Source organism: Amphiprion ocellaris, chromosome 17 (assembly GCF_022539595.1).
Source record: "Amphiprion ocellaris isolate individual 3 ecotype Okinawa chromosome 17, ASM2253959v1, whole genome shotgun sequence".
Classification (NCBI taxonomy): Eukaryota; Metazoa; Chordata; class Actinopteri; family Pomacentridae; genus Amphiprion; species Amphiprion ocellaris.
Window position 1 is genome coordinate 4,573,398 of NC_072782.1, and position 16,518 is coordinate 4,589,915.

Here is a 16,518-nt window from a genome sequence, read left to right on the forward strand (position 1 = left end):
CCCAAGCAGAGAGAATGTGTTTTATTCTTACTTTTTTGATTACGGAAAATGCACCCAGACACCCCCTTTAGTCTGAGCCCAGAGATGGGCTCATTAGTTGCCACGGCGATGAATAAAAGATGATATGTCTGCAGAAGTAGGTACTTCCTCGGGGAGCCGTCTGGGGTCTGAAACGATGAATAAACACTTTATGTCTCCCGTCTGCTCGTTCAGTGAGATGTGGCTGGATGGTTAAAGTTCCCTCCTTGTGATTTTCTTTGAATGTTTCTCGATGCTTCAAATGGACCCTCATGTTTCTCATGTTACTTCACCAGCAGGCTTATTCGGCGAGGGTAAAGTCACATGCTGATACTTGTTGCTCTGCATGGATTTTCATTCATTTTTCATTATTTCACAAATATTCTGGGGGCTCAGTTGCTGCCCCAGGCGTTCCCCTTTTTAAGTCAGTGGAGACAAACAGAAAGCTGCTGTAGTGCAAAACATTACACTGAAGAAAAATCATCATTACATAACTTATTTACTACTAATAATTAGCCATATTAATATGCAACGAGAACTATTTTCCTCTGTGGTTGTGTTATGTCTATACATTAGGAGCAATTAGAGCTGTTTCTGCAGAAACCGATATTGTTCTATAGCTCAGATCCCCTGACAGCTCAGTGTGATGCATAATACATATCTGTCAGAATGATTCCTTTAACCTTCACTAAAGGAAGATGGAGAGAGGAAGATGAGAACCGATACATTAGAAACATCGACTGCTAAAAACAGGATATACAGTTAGAAAAAGAGGACAAAGTGCATCAATTTTGAATATCTCATTGTATTTCAGAATGAGTTCAATGTGTCTGTGCCCAGTTTCACCAAACCATGTTAATAAATAAAGCAGGGTTGCAATGATTAATCAATAAATGAATTAGCAGATTGACAGTAAAGTCATTTTGTTAGTCAATCAGGGTGTTCAAGCAAAAAGCTTCTCATTTTGTGAGGATTTGCCTTGTTTCAAATATAGATAGGACATTGTGGGAGCTGTTTTTCACAATTTTAGACATTTTATAGCACAAATAATTGAGAAAACAATAATCAGATTAATCAATAATGGAAGTAATAGAGTAATTTTTACTTTCCTGTACACAGTGACACTATGTCATTGGCTAAGAAGCTGAAATCGTAGTGCAAAGGGTAAAATTCTGGACACAAATGTCTTCCTCATGTCAAAATTCAACCAGGTCGACAATGCACAGAGCAGATTGTAATTAAAATTATAGTCATGTATCGTAATATTTGTAGTCCGATCAGTCAAGTTACTCAAGTTAAATCTAAAGTTCTGGTGTTGACAATGCGCTTATTTTTTGTTCTGACTAATCAGTAGAATTGTAGACAATCCACAGTGTGTTTAGCCCAGCAGCAACCATGCTGGTTAATGGACTCCTGTGTAATGGAGTCCATAATAATCCTGGAGCATTTTCCTAATCATCCGGACTATAACAATTCCAGCAGATCTGTGCTAGCATCTGCTCATGCAGTGGCCATGGAAACAGGTTTCAGACCCATTTACCCTTACATTTGAATGAATGCATGTACACCCACAGACATCCAGGTCCTCAAAGTGCATGTGTGCATGTAAATGCAACTCACAAGTGTGGTGTTTTATACAAGCATGTTGCTGACAATACGGTGCATAGCTTTAGGAGGGCAGGAGGTTTGGCAGATGCAGACACATGCAGGTAAACTCAAAAATAAATGATAAAATCAGTCATTTGTTAAGTTTAAGTGTAAAATATTTGCTTAACTTCTACTTTAGAAATAAATAAAGGTTAAGGGACAAAAGAAAAAAAAGAGCAAGCTGTCGATGTGGTTTTGTTTCAGACACGTTGTCCATCTCACATGATCAGTTTTGACCTTTCTTGAGGCCTTTTCACACTTTGAAGCCATATGATCTCTGTACAGACACGCTGTATATGGCAGTATTAGAATGTACTGTCAGAAAGATTTCCACACAGAATGAAGGGCAGGAGGTTTAATACACGACGAAACATGCAGATAAACTCAAAAAATAGCGATAAAAGCAATCATTTGGCGTCATTGTTACGTTAAATTGTAAAACATTCGCTGAGCTTATCCTTTAAAAACAAATGAAAGGTCAAAGAAGAAAGCAAAAAGCAGCAAGATGTCGATGCGCTTTTGTTTGGGACGCTTTGCCCATCTCACATGATCAGTTTTGACCTTTCTTTAGGCCTTTTCACACTCTGAAGCCATATGATCTCTGTACAGACACATGTATATGGCAGTATTAGTGTGTACTGTCAGATAAATGTCCACACAGAATGCAAACACACCTGACACGGCAGTTTCCTGTGGTATAGTTTGTGTCCTTTTCATTATGTCAGATGCCTCCTTTTCTGCCCTCTCTCTGCTCTTCTTCCCTCCTAATTACTCAGAATACCCTTTGTCTTTTTGCCGTCTCCATCTCTTCTTCTGCTCTCCTTTCTCTGTCATCCTCTGTCATTCTTCCTCCCTGTTTTCTGTCCTTCCTCCTCCTCACAGCCTGAGGGTCTGGATGCCTCCTTTTCCAATCTGGGCTGGTGTGTGTTTGTGCTTGACACTTACACACATTCTCTCACACATGCACATATTTATACCCCAACCTTTTTTTTCTCTACCATGGGAGACCCTGCCTGTTTGAATTATTTCAGAGTTCGTGGTTAAACAAGACAGCCCGAGGAATGTCTCTGTCTCTCTGCTTTCTTTCATGTCTGTGCTCCTCAGTGAGCTTTGACTGTGGCTGAAGGGAACGAGGAGGCAACCAGGGAGGATTTCTAGAAGTTTCATTTGTTGCTGTTTAATCTTTCAGGCTCTGGCGTTAACAAACAGCATTCCTGCAAGAGTTTCACATGCTCAGAGTAGAACTTGGAACCCTTCAATTTGAAACTCGCAAGCAAGCTTCATTAGAGATCTTTTTGCTCAGAATTTTCTTCATGACTCAGACAGAAAAGGATCAAACGCCTTTAAGTATGAAAACAGAAAATAAGCAAAGAAATGTGAGGTAGTATCACACAGGATTGGACTAATCAGTCCCTCCATGATTTCACAGGCGTTTTTCCAGATTGCTGTGGCCTAAAATGCCTGAATTTGCGTCAGCTTTTCCAAAAAAATTGCGATGTAAGTTGCGATATTTTAAGCGCATTTGTTGTGATGAAATTGCGGGAGACAGTGACAATTGCTAAAAAGTTGCATTTTTATGTTTCAACATTTTAATTGACAATATTTATTCCTAAACTAATTCTTCAGCACACTCCAACCCATTTCCACAAGCCGGTACACCACGGTGGGAAATTAGCAGCAGCCAGATACTGGTTTAACATGAAGTGGTTGGTAGATTTAAGGCACTAAATGATCATTTACTATTGAGTGAATCATATTTGGACATATCTGTCACTGGCTTAAAAAGTTAATTTCACATCCTGGCACACACGTGTTCACACACACACACACACACACACACACACACACACACACACACACACACACACACACACACACACACACACACACGCTCACAGCTTATCACGTCAATTAATTAATCTAACTTACCTTCATTCTTTCAGCAACAGATCTGGATGGAACAGCTTCTGTCACAGTGATTTGTCTGGTCTGTGGTCCGCTTGTTTCAGCCATTCTCCTAATATTTTTCGAGGTAGAAAAATGTTTGTCAATCGATGATTTTTGTTTGTATTCCACCACATTAGTGCACGGGTGTGAAACAGTTTACCTCCGCTTTGATGAAGAACATCAGGGAATTGTTTTTTGTCTTTAGCTGTAATTTTTGTTGGTAAATGAGAGACTTTAGAATCCAACATGTCTGCATCTTCAAATCATAAACAAGGAAGTGAATTCGGTGATTTACATGCATTATCTTTGCGCTGGGGACTGCTATGGTTGGTGGAACTCATGGGACACTGGCCAGAATTGCGGAAAAGTTGCAGTGATTAGACAAAATTGCAAGGTCGCACAGAATTCACAGACATAAGTTGAATTTGTGTTAATTGTTGCGATCGCAACATCGCAAATTCCTGGAGGGACTAATTAGTGTGTATATTAAAATGTTGAAGCTTTTTATTCTAATTCTAAAATGTGTATTTTACAGACTGAATGCGACCTGGAAAAAGGTTTGGAGATGAGGAAGTGGGTCCTGTCTGGGATCTTGGCCACCGAGGAAACATACCTCAGTCACCTGGAGGCGCTGCTGCTGGTGAGAACACACACAAATTACACACAGTACACACATATTATCCAATGTTATGATGTGTTGATTTACCAATTTATGATGCAGATGGGCTTTAATGAGAAGTTCCAGCACCAGTAGATTACATCTGGGAAATGAGACTGGAACATGATTTTGCTGTAAATTTAAGCAAACTCATAAAAAACACACTGACTTTTCCCAGGTTATACTAGCCCAGTGTAAACGATCACTAATAAAATCCATTTCACTCAAGGAATAGCTAACATTTTGTAGCCATATTACCCTAGAATTTCTTGAGCTTGATGTTTTTTTCTCTGCTTTCCCTTATACGAGCATCTTAGAGCGCTTTGTTTTGCTTTCATGGCATTCATCAACATTATTTCCAGCAAAAGTACACAGCTACAAACCCCAAAGCGCTGTCTTTTTCATAATTATATTTATAATAAATGTTGAAAACTGACATTGTTTTGACAGACAATTGTTTACACCAGAATGATGCTGCAATGTTTTTTATTTTTGTAGTCGTTAACCTACTTATCTACTTACTTATCTGCAAGTACATCACAAATAAGTTGTTCAATGATAGCTTCTGTTTTTACAGTTTCTTGTTGTGATAAATGGTGTGTTTTTGTTTTTTTTTTTTTTTAAAGATAACATGCCTTTAAAATGGGTTTTGGCCTTCAAGAAGGTTGAACATGACTGCTGTGATAATAAAGGGGTTTTAATTGTGAAAAAACTTGGAGTTATTTGGAGTTTTTCTGAACTTTAGGTCTACATATATGTCATCCACAAATCACCTCAGACATATTCATTTGAATCAAGGTAGCACTCCTACTTAAAAAAAAATTAATTGGGAGTTGTGTAGTTTAAGAAAACAATGATAAACTGACAAGCTGCCATTTAAATATGTAGTTATGTTAAGATGCTAAATGTAGAGAAAAGTTATAAGAACAGAAAACTCACTCAAGAATTTTTATCTAAGCATTACCTAACATGATAAGTTATCCCAGACCAAGTAAGACTGTAGCAGTAAAACCTGTCAGAGTACTGAAATGAACAAAGTGTGGCTCACTGGTGTGTTTTACTGCTCACAAGTCTCAAGTTTCTTTTGTTAAGAAGAAAAAGAAGCAGCTTGGTAGAAAATGCCAGAAAACCAAACGAATGAGAGACAGATGTAACCCGGCAAAAGGCAGTCATTGTGTACTTGAACATTCTAGTTACCTTCTGCATATAAAGCAGCCACATGTCCAAGAGTTCGCTGGACTGCTGTGTTCTGGATGTGAGTCATTTCAGCTAACATTCCTGTTAATGCAGCCATCGCTTTGTTCCCACTAATATGAATCAGAGTTCTCGCTTTACAGATACAGACAGATAATATTCTAACTGTAACAGAACCTTTTTATTGAGTTCCCATACAAAGACAGCCTGGAAGAACTCAACTCATCTGCCCTGTTTGCTCCTCTCAGCCCATGAAGCCTCTGAAGGCGGCCGCCACGACGTCACAGCCGGTGCTCACCGTGGCCCAGATAGAAACCATCTTCTTCAAAGTGCCTGAGCTGTACGAGATCCACAAGGATTTCTACGACGGACTTCTGCCTCGCGTCCAGCAGTGGAGTCACCACCAGAGAGTCGGGGACCTCTTCCAGAAACTGGTGAGGCTGCCCTGTTTTTACCTTTTGTGCAAAAGAAAGCCATGACTCAAAGGTTTTGGGTGTTTTGGGGTGGTAGTGTGTCAGTGTGTTTGTGCATGTGTGTACCCGTGACAGCATGAAAGCGCCCCTGGGTGCAACTGCCTGACAATACCCCTAATCAAAGTGACAACATCGGGCACCCGAAAACGTTGACAGTATTGGAAACGACATTCAGGGTTCAGCTACCTTTCTGACCTGTGGACGCAGAGCCAGAGCCGGAGTGACATTATTCATACTAATGTTGTTTCTTCAATCGGGAGGCTTTCAGGAGCAGAATTTGTTGGCTAAATTTGATAAAACAATAAAAAAACAAAAGGGAGATTTGATTTGTGTAGCGATGCGCTTCTTTTATTATTTTAAATTTGGACAAATTGAATCAGAATCATCCCTTTTCTGTCTGTTTCCAACTAAACAGATGCTCGCCTCTCTTTCTGTCCTGCAGTAGTTTCTGCCAAAGATGTCCAGGCCAAATGTGCACTGGGCCTATTTAATCATTTCCACAATGGGTCAATTAACCCACAATGATTCATTTGTTAATTCTCTCCCAAATACTGCTCCTCTCCCACTGGTGTCTCCCTCACCCTCACCCTCTCTCTCTCCTCCTCAGACTCACTTATGCTCTAACACACACTCATACACTCACACACTCACACATGCACACAAAAAGAGGTGCAGACGTGTTTCACAATTTCGCCTTTTTGCTTCAGGCAGCTGAGGCCATCACAGAACTGTGTGCTTTGTGTCTCCAAGAAGCTGCTATAAATAGGAGCCTCTCTCTCTCTCTTTCCCTCTCTCTCTCTCTTACACACACACACACACACACACACACACACACACACACACACACACACACACACACACACACACACACACACACACACACACACACACACACACACACACTCATTAACTTATCTCAGGAGTCTCACCCTTGAGGCTCGTCAAAGAAATTAGGTACTAATTTGTATCTTTTGCTGTCAGAAGCACATGAGAAAATCCTTTTTTTTTTTTTATCAGATGTTAGTAATTATCAAATTGTTTTACAGTTTTTTTCCCCCTTGTCTGTATTTGATTCCTTCCTCTCGGCCACATTAAGGCTTCCATCTAACAAAACTCGCCCACAGTCGGCCCCGTAAAAGATGCGATGACATCATTCTGATGTGGACAGTAAAGAAATATGGTGCGAACACAATGATTGTCGACTGAACAGGGAGAGAGTAACGCTGCACGGTTACTCTGGTGGTGTGACATCGTGAAAAAAAAAAAAAAAAGACAGTAGCACCTGGTGGAATGATGACTTCTCCATCAGTCGGACCTGTAAATTTGCAGGGCAAAGCTGAGTAGAGGTGAAATCTGAAGAAGATTGCACCAAAATGAGAAATACGTTTTTGTAATTATGATTTTTTATATTGATTACTGTAGATAGATGCTAAAGGGAGACGGTAAATGTGAGGAAAGAAAGCAGGTGAATGACCAGCTAGGATTTAAATGACAGACTCACTACTGACAAGACTTGACAGTCAAGTCGCCCCAGAAATACATCTTTCAATTTTCCTACCTCAAATGAACTGAAATTGGAAGATGGAGCAGCTATTTGCATATGCAGGTGCTAGTTTTTTTGGTCTGTTTATCCATTTTCTTTGTTTGGCTCAACCATTACGTCATCCAGTGCAGATATGTTTTTTTTTTCACTCTATATTTACAGTTTTTCTATCTGTCTTTGTCACTCCCCCCCCCCGACTATTACACACTGCTGCATCCACACACATGTTCGCAGAGGTTCAACCCTGCTCCATCCCTCTCTCCAGACAGTAGGTCGTAAAAGTCAGAAACAGAAGACGCTGAGCCGGCAAAAATGGTTGAAAAAAAACGGGGTGAAATGCTGAATGACAGCCGTTCCGTTAGGAGGAGGATGAGAGATTAGATGGGAGTCGAGGAGGTGATGCAGACAAGGACTCGGAGGGGGGGAGGAGCCGAGAGAGGATAGGAGTCAACTAGGCGGGTAGATTTAGGCTGCTGCAGGCCGTGATAGAGCTGTCTTAGCATGACTCTGAAATCTGCGAGGGGAGCTTAGGAATCATAAAACATCAGGACAAGGATGGTGGAGAAACGGAGAGAAAAGAGGAAGAGGCAAAGCGTCAATGACAGGTTATGAGCATGAGTGTTGGGGAGAAGCGTTTGAAGGCTGAAAATAGGGCAAAATCACACTTGGTGTTTCTGCTGCTTCTTAACACACACACTTCATACAGAGCGGCAAAGTGAAGGCTTTGGAGCACGAAGACAGACGAGCAGACTGATAGAGTGCCTTTGAGCATTGTTCTTCAAAGATGGAGGATCAAAAAAGCCTGATGGGACATTAATTGACCTTGATTCCCAGTATTTCACCTCAAAATTCCACATTGTCTGGTTTAACAGGCTACTTAACAAATGTCACATCTTGTTAAACTAAAATGAACATGTTGGACTGTTGGACATTATACATAATAAATAGAGTTGGACCAAAATGTTTTTTTTAGGGCCGATGCTGGTTACTGGTGCTCAAGAAAGACCAATATTTGGACCCAGTATACATTTAGTGTAATGTTTTAGCAGCATGTTATGGCAGTAATCTGTCATTCATAACTAGGCTCCTATAAATCTTTGATTAAATTGCTGATCAAGTATAATAGTCTTAGGAAAATTTGCAAGTTTTCAGAGTCCAAAACTGATGTCATCTTTCACTGTTCTGTCACTTTTATTGACCAGTGAGGCCCATATCATAAAATTATTGTTGTCCAGACTGTTTCTAACTTAGCTTCTAGCTGTTGGCATAGCGTAAGCCACTGTGAGAGATGCTAATTTCTGGGTTTTTGTGGCAACCGATTGTGTTCCTCGTTCATTTTTTTGCAGTTTCTGCTTGAGAGACATTTCTGAGACAACAGACAGAGAGGAGGCTGCATCAGACCTGAAGAACCTCATTTAAGTTATCAGTAATCAGCCAATAAAATCACCGATACTGATAATCAGAAAAATGCCAAAAATATCGGCTATCCCCGGAAATATCAGCATGACTTCATTGGCATTGTGAAGATGTTAACATGCTGGTGTTGAGCTCAAATTACCACAACGCAGCCCCTCACAGCTTCTATCGTTTAGTTATAAATGAAACTAAATCTGTGTGACTCCTCGGTAAGAACGCCTCACAAACCAAAACTAAACCCAGCCTTGTCCTGTAATGTCCCGAAACTCTGTCATGAGGCCGTTTTCTTAATGTTGTTTTCCGCTGTGGATTACACACACACACATACTCACACGGGACAAATCCTGAAGTGAGAAATCCCAACACCTAAGCAGTTTCTTTCATCACCCAAAGCCTTTTTTTTCCTGCTCTGATACTGTAGCTGCAGTTTGTAAGCCTCCATGCTGCTGTGGATGTGGCTGCCAGACATTCAGGCTCTCTGTTCTCGCCACAGTCTAACTGTCACGCTCTGAATGGCCTCTGCTGTGGTACAGATTGTGTGGCCAAGGGCAGGACACAGGATTGCAGGATTATGAAAACTGCTTTTCCCTCCTTGCCTCCTTCTTTTCCTCGCTTCTGTCTGGTGTGCAAATGTGTGTAAAGCAACATTTTGGAACCGTTCTGCTGCCTGGAGCCCGTCGGCATGTCAGTTGAGGACACTTATTTGCTAACAAAGGAGGCGCTTCTTTCGGTCCTGTGTTTCTTGTGTTTTCTCGGCGGCACATGACACGCAGACTCAGAGCTGTTGATGGTTTTTAGCACACACAAAGAGAGATCTGTCACACACTGTAATGACCGGCGAAACAGGCGCTAACAATGTTTTATAAAACTTGTGACCATACATTCCTCCCAGAATCGGTTTTCACACAACCAGCGATGGCAGAGATCATGGGGGTCACGTTAGGCAGGTCAGGGTCACATCTAAAAATAGGACATGAGAGGAGGAAAGAGCTCATTTAGAGACAAAAATAGTTAGTGGCTGACAGATGTGTAGAAGTCCTTTATTTGTAGAGGTTTAGGGTTGAAAATCTGATTAGAAAATGCTTCAGACGGTGCAAAAAAATTAATAATGGACAAAACAAAAAAAAGCAGGAAAATTTTTCAGTAAATAGAATCCATTGAGTCAAATATAAAGCTAAAAAAAAAGGAAAAAAATCAGCCACAAAACTCAATTAGAATTCTTAGCTCAGACTTCCTCTAGCAAGTTTTTTTTAGAACCTTAATGGATAAATCTAGTTTGTTGCAACTCGGCTCTTGTTTTTGTGGTTTTTGCCATCATTTCTAATCAGTGATAACCGCATTAGACGTAGTGATACACTGATTTATCATTTAAATTGCATCATTTTGAGATAATTGGCATTAGCCGATTCCCAGTGGATTGGCAAACAGGGTTATGATGCATTGATCCACGATGACTACTGAGGAAAATTTCAGTATTGTTAATTTATTGTATTATTTATCTGGCACAAAAAAAGCAATAACATGAAATCTACTAATATATCAGCTATTGGTCAGATTGCTCTTTAAATATTGCCTTTGGTCATTAAAAAACGCATATCGATCGACTCTTAGTTAAGTGCTAAAATCCTAGAATGAAGCAAAATTTGAAACTAGTAGTCAGATTATCGTACGCCTGACTTTCAACAAATCATCAGAGTTGCAAAAACTTCTGTGGAAAACTAACAAAGGCAGACCATAAAATTATTACCCAAGCTGCCCATTGTCGTCATCCATCCTACTAAACATCTACAAACTGACTTCCTGCTTCAACTTTGACCTGCTCTACTTATCATATGTGCACAGTATTTCTGCACTCACTTTACCTCCAGGTGAAGTTGCTTAAAAGATGAAGCTAAGCAGCTGTGTTGTTTACAACCTGTCTGATCATCTGACTGCTCAGTTCTTGTGCGTTCTGATCCCAGCAACAAGTACAGCGTGATCATAGCTGATACAGATAATGGCTAGAGCTGTGGGAGTATTGCCTCAGTTGTAATAAACCTGAACTGCCTGGACTCTGGAAAGGACAAAAGACATCTGTCCAAATTACTGAGGCTCTGCAGAAGCTCATAAGAGGCTAAAAGGTCTGAAATATAGCAACGTGCTGGATGATCAGAGCATTAAAGGTAATAATTCATGCTGAGTGCGCTCAGGTGAGAGGTGCTTCTGTGTATGGTTTTCCTTTTAGAGGTGGATGAGAGTGTGCGTCTCTCACCAGAACACACAAAGCCCGTCTCCACTGTACTCTCTCCTCCGCTGGCTTTTGTTCAGGAGAATTGATTGTCCTTTTGTTTGCCGCCGAGATGGATCGCAGCGCTGGCAGCCGACGTTCGCTGGAGTTTTATTCAGCCATCCAGCTTCCTAAATGTGCTTTCATAGCCTCCGTTACACCAATCATTAATTACTCGCCCCAGCACTGAGCAGGTCTTGGTGGTTGCTACGGCAACGGGCTGCGAGGACCACCGTGGTTACGCGTTATTGTCGTCTTTGCTGTCCTGGTTGTTTCATTCGATTGACTGCGTGTCATATACAGACACTCAGGCTCAGCTGACTGAGCTGAATCTTTTGTCTCGCCTATGAAATTTCAAGGATGGAACATCTCGCTTGTGCACTTTTTGCAGTTTGTTCATATTTGTAAATGTCGCTGCTGGGATTTTAGCTAAACTTTTCAGTTATATTCACTACTTAAACTGGAAGCTTGATAATAACAGTGCAGACAAAGATGTTTGTACTGACTGAGAGTGTGCTTACTTTGAGTTGGACGATTTCCCTGTCGCTCTGTCAGTATGAACAAGCATAATACTCAAATAATACACCTGTACAAATGCAATAAGATGAAATTAAGCTTACTTTAAAGGTCCCATATTATGAAAGTCCATTTTTTTGTAGATTTTTTTCTTTATTTATTTATTTTTGATTGCTGTACACATGGAGGTGAAAAATAAAAGCTGTTAAGCAGTAGTCGTCCAGCTCGAAGTGACGCAGAGATCGTATCCTTCCTGAAAGGGGCGGGAACAGCACCAGCTCATTGGTTTTTGCAGCAAAATAACCCACTTAGAACAGCCCTAAAAAAAAAAAAAAACTAAATAAAATTCAGTTTTATCTGTATAGTACAAAAAACAGACGTTATCTCCTGGAAGTAAAGGCCTTCCGATTTTGTATTACAGAGAGAAATCCAACAAAAATCCAGCTCTTCCCTTTTAGCAAGCTTTTTGGCAACAATGAAAAGAGAAAAACTTTCTTTTGATGGTGAGAAACCTCCAGCAGAACCAGGTTCAACTGCCTCGACCAGTCGGGGTGAGAGTTAAAGAGGAGATGCAGTTTTTTGTTGTGTGTGAAACAGCTTATCTTTTGAAGAGCAAAGTGAAATGTCATTCCTTTCAGCCGCCGAGGAATTCCACAGAATGTTTGTTTCTCCCTCGAGCAGGCGATGCACCATTTAGCCTCCAAAAAACAAACACTGAGCAGAGACGCTTACATTGTTTGAAGGATTCTGGGTAAATATTCATAGTTTAGGATTAATAGGCACCTCCTTACCAATATCTGACAGAGCAGATCCAAAGCTGACATGCATTTAAATATGACTAATCAGTTAATTAAGATGTGAACCTCACAGTCTTCCTGTTTCTGTGTCCCTCCTCTGCATCAGGCCAGCCAGCTGGGAGTTTACCGGGCGTTTGTGGACAACTATGAGCTGGCTGTGGAGACGGCCGAGAAGTGCTGCCAGGCCAACACACAGTTTGCTGAAATCTCTGAGGTAAGAAAAAATCTGAATTACCACAGAATTCTCCAGTTTAGTTCCACTATTTGTCCTGTGTTCTTTGATGTCTGAAGCGATGCTGTATGTAATTAAAATAAAAGCCAGTAAATGCTCAGCTGAACATTAATCATAGGGGGGATTCTGGCCAACGTTACGCTGAATTGTTTGTTGAGATTCCATAATTTCAGCCTTTACACTAACAGATTGTGTTAGGTTGTTATTCCAGCTTGCTGTAGTTTTTTATGTGCAGTTTCTGATGAAACATAACATTGTGCATAAACACTGCTTTGTGTTGCTATGTCACATTTACGCTGTTGTGATACTGGAAGTAACAAAGCAGTGTTGTGCTATTTCTGATATTTATGGATGATTGTAACAAGTCCTGTGCTTATTTATGATAAAAACGTCTACTTGGCTGCTGCTGTAAGTGTTGTAAGAGGTATTCAGTTCCTTTAATTAAGTAGAAGTATTTATGAAGCAGTTTAAAAATACCCAGATACACATAAAAATGTATGAAAAGTCTTCTGTTGTTATCCACCTGGCTGATATATTATTATATGCAATATAGGGATGTCCGATATTGACTTTTTTTGCCAATAACCGATATGCCGATATTGTCCAACTCTCAATTTCCGATTCTGATATCAACCGATACCACTATATGTGGGCTATTTAAATAATTTTAGGTAACATCACATCATGCCTAATTTTATTGTGATGTCCCATAGGATGCATTCTCAAATGCAACAAGGCCTTCAAAATGTAAACATTGTCTGTGCAAAATAAGAAAACTATTTCAACTTAAGTTATGGAAAAAATGCCGTATTTATGCCATATTTATTTTTCTTTAATTGTCTCAAACAACAGTTCACACTGTCCCTCTCTCCCTGCCTCCCTCCCTCTATGAGTCCATTAAATGCCGGCAAAATCCCAGCATAATTATCTTGGATTTGATGGTAGGCAAAAAAAACCCCAATAACGATATTGACCAATATTACATTTTTATGCTGATATCGGGCCGATAATATCGGTGGGCCGATATTATCAGAAATCCCTAATTATTTACAATGCAATAATAATACAATATTAGTAGCGAGGAGTCAGTGTGTCAGGAACATATTACTGTTGTAGCTGCTGCAATAGGAGCTAGTTTGAATGGCTTTCTAATCAGTTTTATATACAGGAATAGCAGATAATGATAATGATTAATGGGAAAGGAAAAAACAAAATTCTGATACATGTCCTTTTTTTTAGTTTTTTGGACTTCTTTAATCCTTGGTTTTCAGTGAGATATTGGATAATTTGAACATTTACTTAGGGAAAAGTCACTTTTTGGTGAAACTTTACTTTCATATACATCAGAAACCAAAAGCGTTGGAAACTACTGGTTTAATCTTTAACAATTTGTTGTATTTTTTAAAGCTTGCTGTATTATCAAATGTGTAAAATGTCAAATGAATGTAGTGGAGTGGAAATATGAAGTAACACGAAGTGGATGTCCTCAAGTAAAGTAAATGGACCTCAGTCTTGATAAATGTACTTTCCACAGCTGGACAGCTTGTGAGGGAATCTTCTCTTGACTGAAAATGACGAACTTGCAGCAGAGTTTAAAATTCTACATTATTAGTTTCTGAGAGGTGCTGAAAAGTCAGAGAGAATTTTGCAGCTGCTTAATAGTTTTGTCCCTGACGTACTGTACTTGCTAAACACACTCCCATTATTCAGTCGCACAGCTTTTATAATTTGCCTGCGCTTAAATTTTAATGTTCTGCTGAATATTTCTATACAAACACAGCCAGAAGCAATTTTGGTGTGTGTGTCTGTGTACTTGTATACATTGTTGTTCGTCTGCTGAACATTTTGTGTACATCATTTAAATGCAGAGAGTAGTGTACAACTCGGTCTCAACCCTAACCAAGCAAAATATGTACTTACCTCCAACAGGCTGTAGAACCAGGACTCTGTAATAGATTTAAACGTTTCAGTTTCCAGCTGGCTCAAAACAGTTTTTATCTTAGACAAGCTGGATGTGAAAAGGTTTGTATTCATGCCTCAAATCTAGTTTTGGAGGCTGATATAACAAATCTGACCCTGGTTTAATCTAATCTGCATCCCCAGCAGGGATACGTTCAGGCAATCTAACATGGAAGAGATCTGGGAGAGCTCTAACGGCATTATAGCTCACACATTTTGAGATTTTTCTCTTTGTGCAGCAGCCACAGTAATGGGTTCAGATGCAGCTTCTTAAAGGAAAAGTTGCGGGGGAGTTTTTAAAACTGCTTTATGTCCATTCAGAAAGAGCAAATGTTCACCTCTTTATTAAATAGCTGTACATTAGTGGGATATAAAATGAAACTCCGTGTCTGCCAAATAGTCTGCTGGCCAATTTTTCAGAGCTCCTGTACCCTTTCCTTCTCTTTTTTCAAGCATGTGGCAGTTTCTGATACATCATCAGTCTTTGTCTATGTTTTATGAGGTCTAGCAGTCGGCACTGAGGCTGGTATCTCCACGCGGGATGGGGAATTCATCATCGAGGGTTGTTAATGGCCTAAGTAATGATGCATGACTCTGAGCCATCTGAGCACGATGATGGGGGGAAAAGCTGCTGAGGATGGCATAATTAATTTGGAAGTGGATGACCTCAGAGATGGAGCAAAGATAATATCCTCACCATGTCTTCAAGTCGCTATTAATTGCACTGAACTGGGTTTTAAAGGTCTTTTTAAATGGTATTGCCCCTGTGTTTTGTATCCAAACAGAACCTGAAGGTGAGGAGCCCCAAAGACTGCAAGGAGACAGCCAAGAACTCTCTAGAGGGTCGGTTTGTTTTATTAAAATATAGCATAAATTTAAATGCACACTTACTGCATACAGTATTAATTCAGTTCTATAAAAACTCTTCTTTCCATCCTTTTTCATTTGCAGCTTTGCTCTATAAACCAGTGGACAGAGTGACTCGCAGCACATTGGTGCTTCACGTAAGTAAAAGAGAGAATGCAAGCTCAGCGATTCTGCATAATAATGTCACAAATTACTTCTATTGTGTTTTAGAAACTGCCACAATTACTGACAAATTAACCCAAGAAGGCATGACATGAGAACAAATAATACTGGTTTGTTTGCCAAAAGTTTTCAGACCATAAAATTTAATCGCATTTTTTATTTGAGGCATTTTTTCCTGCATGCCATGCCTAATGCTGTTGAATATTTTTGCAGATTACAGTTTATATACAGTATGTGACCTTTTTTATTTTCTTATGGGATGTGTATATTTGTTTGAGGATCGTTTTCTATCTTCTTGCAGCAACACGATGTTTATTTTGTGGTTGGCTGCAGATGATTAAAGATCAAACCTTTACTGCAGGGAGTCTGGCTGTCTCTATATTTCATTTTAACATTTACTCTGCAGACTCAGGGCCGGGTTTATTGCACCTATGAAAATGTAATAACCTTGAGCAACTCTCCAAAAAGATGTCTGATTGTGTTATACATTTTCTCGACTACTTTTTATGCACAGGATGACTGAACAGTTTGTAAACTTAATGTACGATGCTGTAGCTATTGACTTGAATGTGTGCACATGTTTATATGTGTGTTTTTGCTGGGATGTTTTTGCTTTTGCGTCTTTAATATTTCTTCATCTGCTGCTAGGACTTGCTGAAACACACGCCCACCAGCCACCCGGACCACCCGCTCCTGCAGGACGCCTTGCGGATCTCCCAGAACTTTCTGTCCAGCATCAACGAGGAGACGACGCCCCGGCGCCAGTCCATGACTGTCAAGAAGGGAGAGGTGAGTGTTATGTGAAAAATTTACCCATGACTGA

The 16,518-nt window shown here is 40.0% G+C and overlaps 1 protein-coding gene across 1 annotated transcript in view; it reads left to right on the forward strand.

Moving 5' to 3' along the window:
- Positions 1 to 16,518, forward strand: part of bcr (BCR activator of RhoGEF and GTPase) — a 100,942-nt gene that overhangs the window by 60,594 nt on the left and 23,830 nt on the right. Inside the window, exons 3-8 of the mRNA XM_023278256.3 lie at positions 4,148 to 4,252; positions 5,713 to 5,898; positions 12,582 to 12,689; positions 15,452 to 15,509; positions 15,618 to 15,670; positions 16,344 to 16,484. Coding sequence (XP_023134024.1) covers positions 4,148 to 4,252; positions 5,713 to 5,898; positions 12,582 to 12,689; positions 15,452 to 15,509; positions 15,618 to 15,670; positions 16,344 to 16,484 — 651 coding nt within the window. The remainder of the gene's footprint in view (positions 1 to 4,147; positions 4,253 to 5,712; positions 5,899 to 12,581; positions 12,690 to 15,451; positions 15,510 to 15,617; positions 15,671 to 16,343; positions 16,485 to 16,518) is intronic.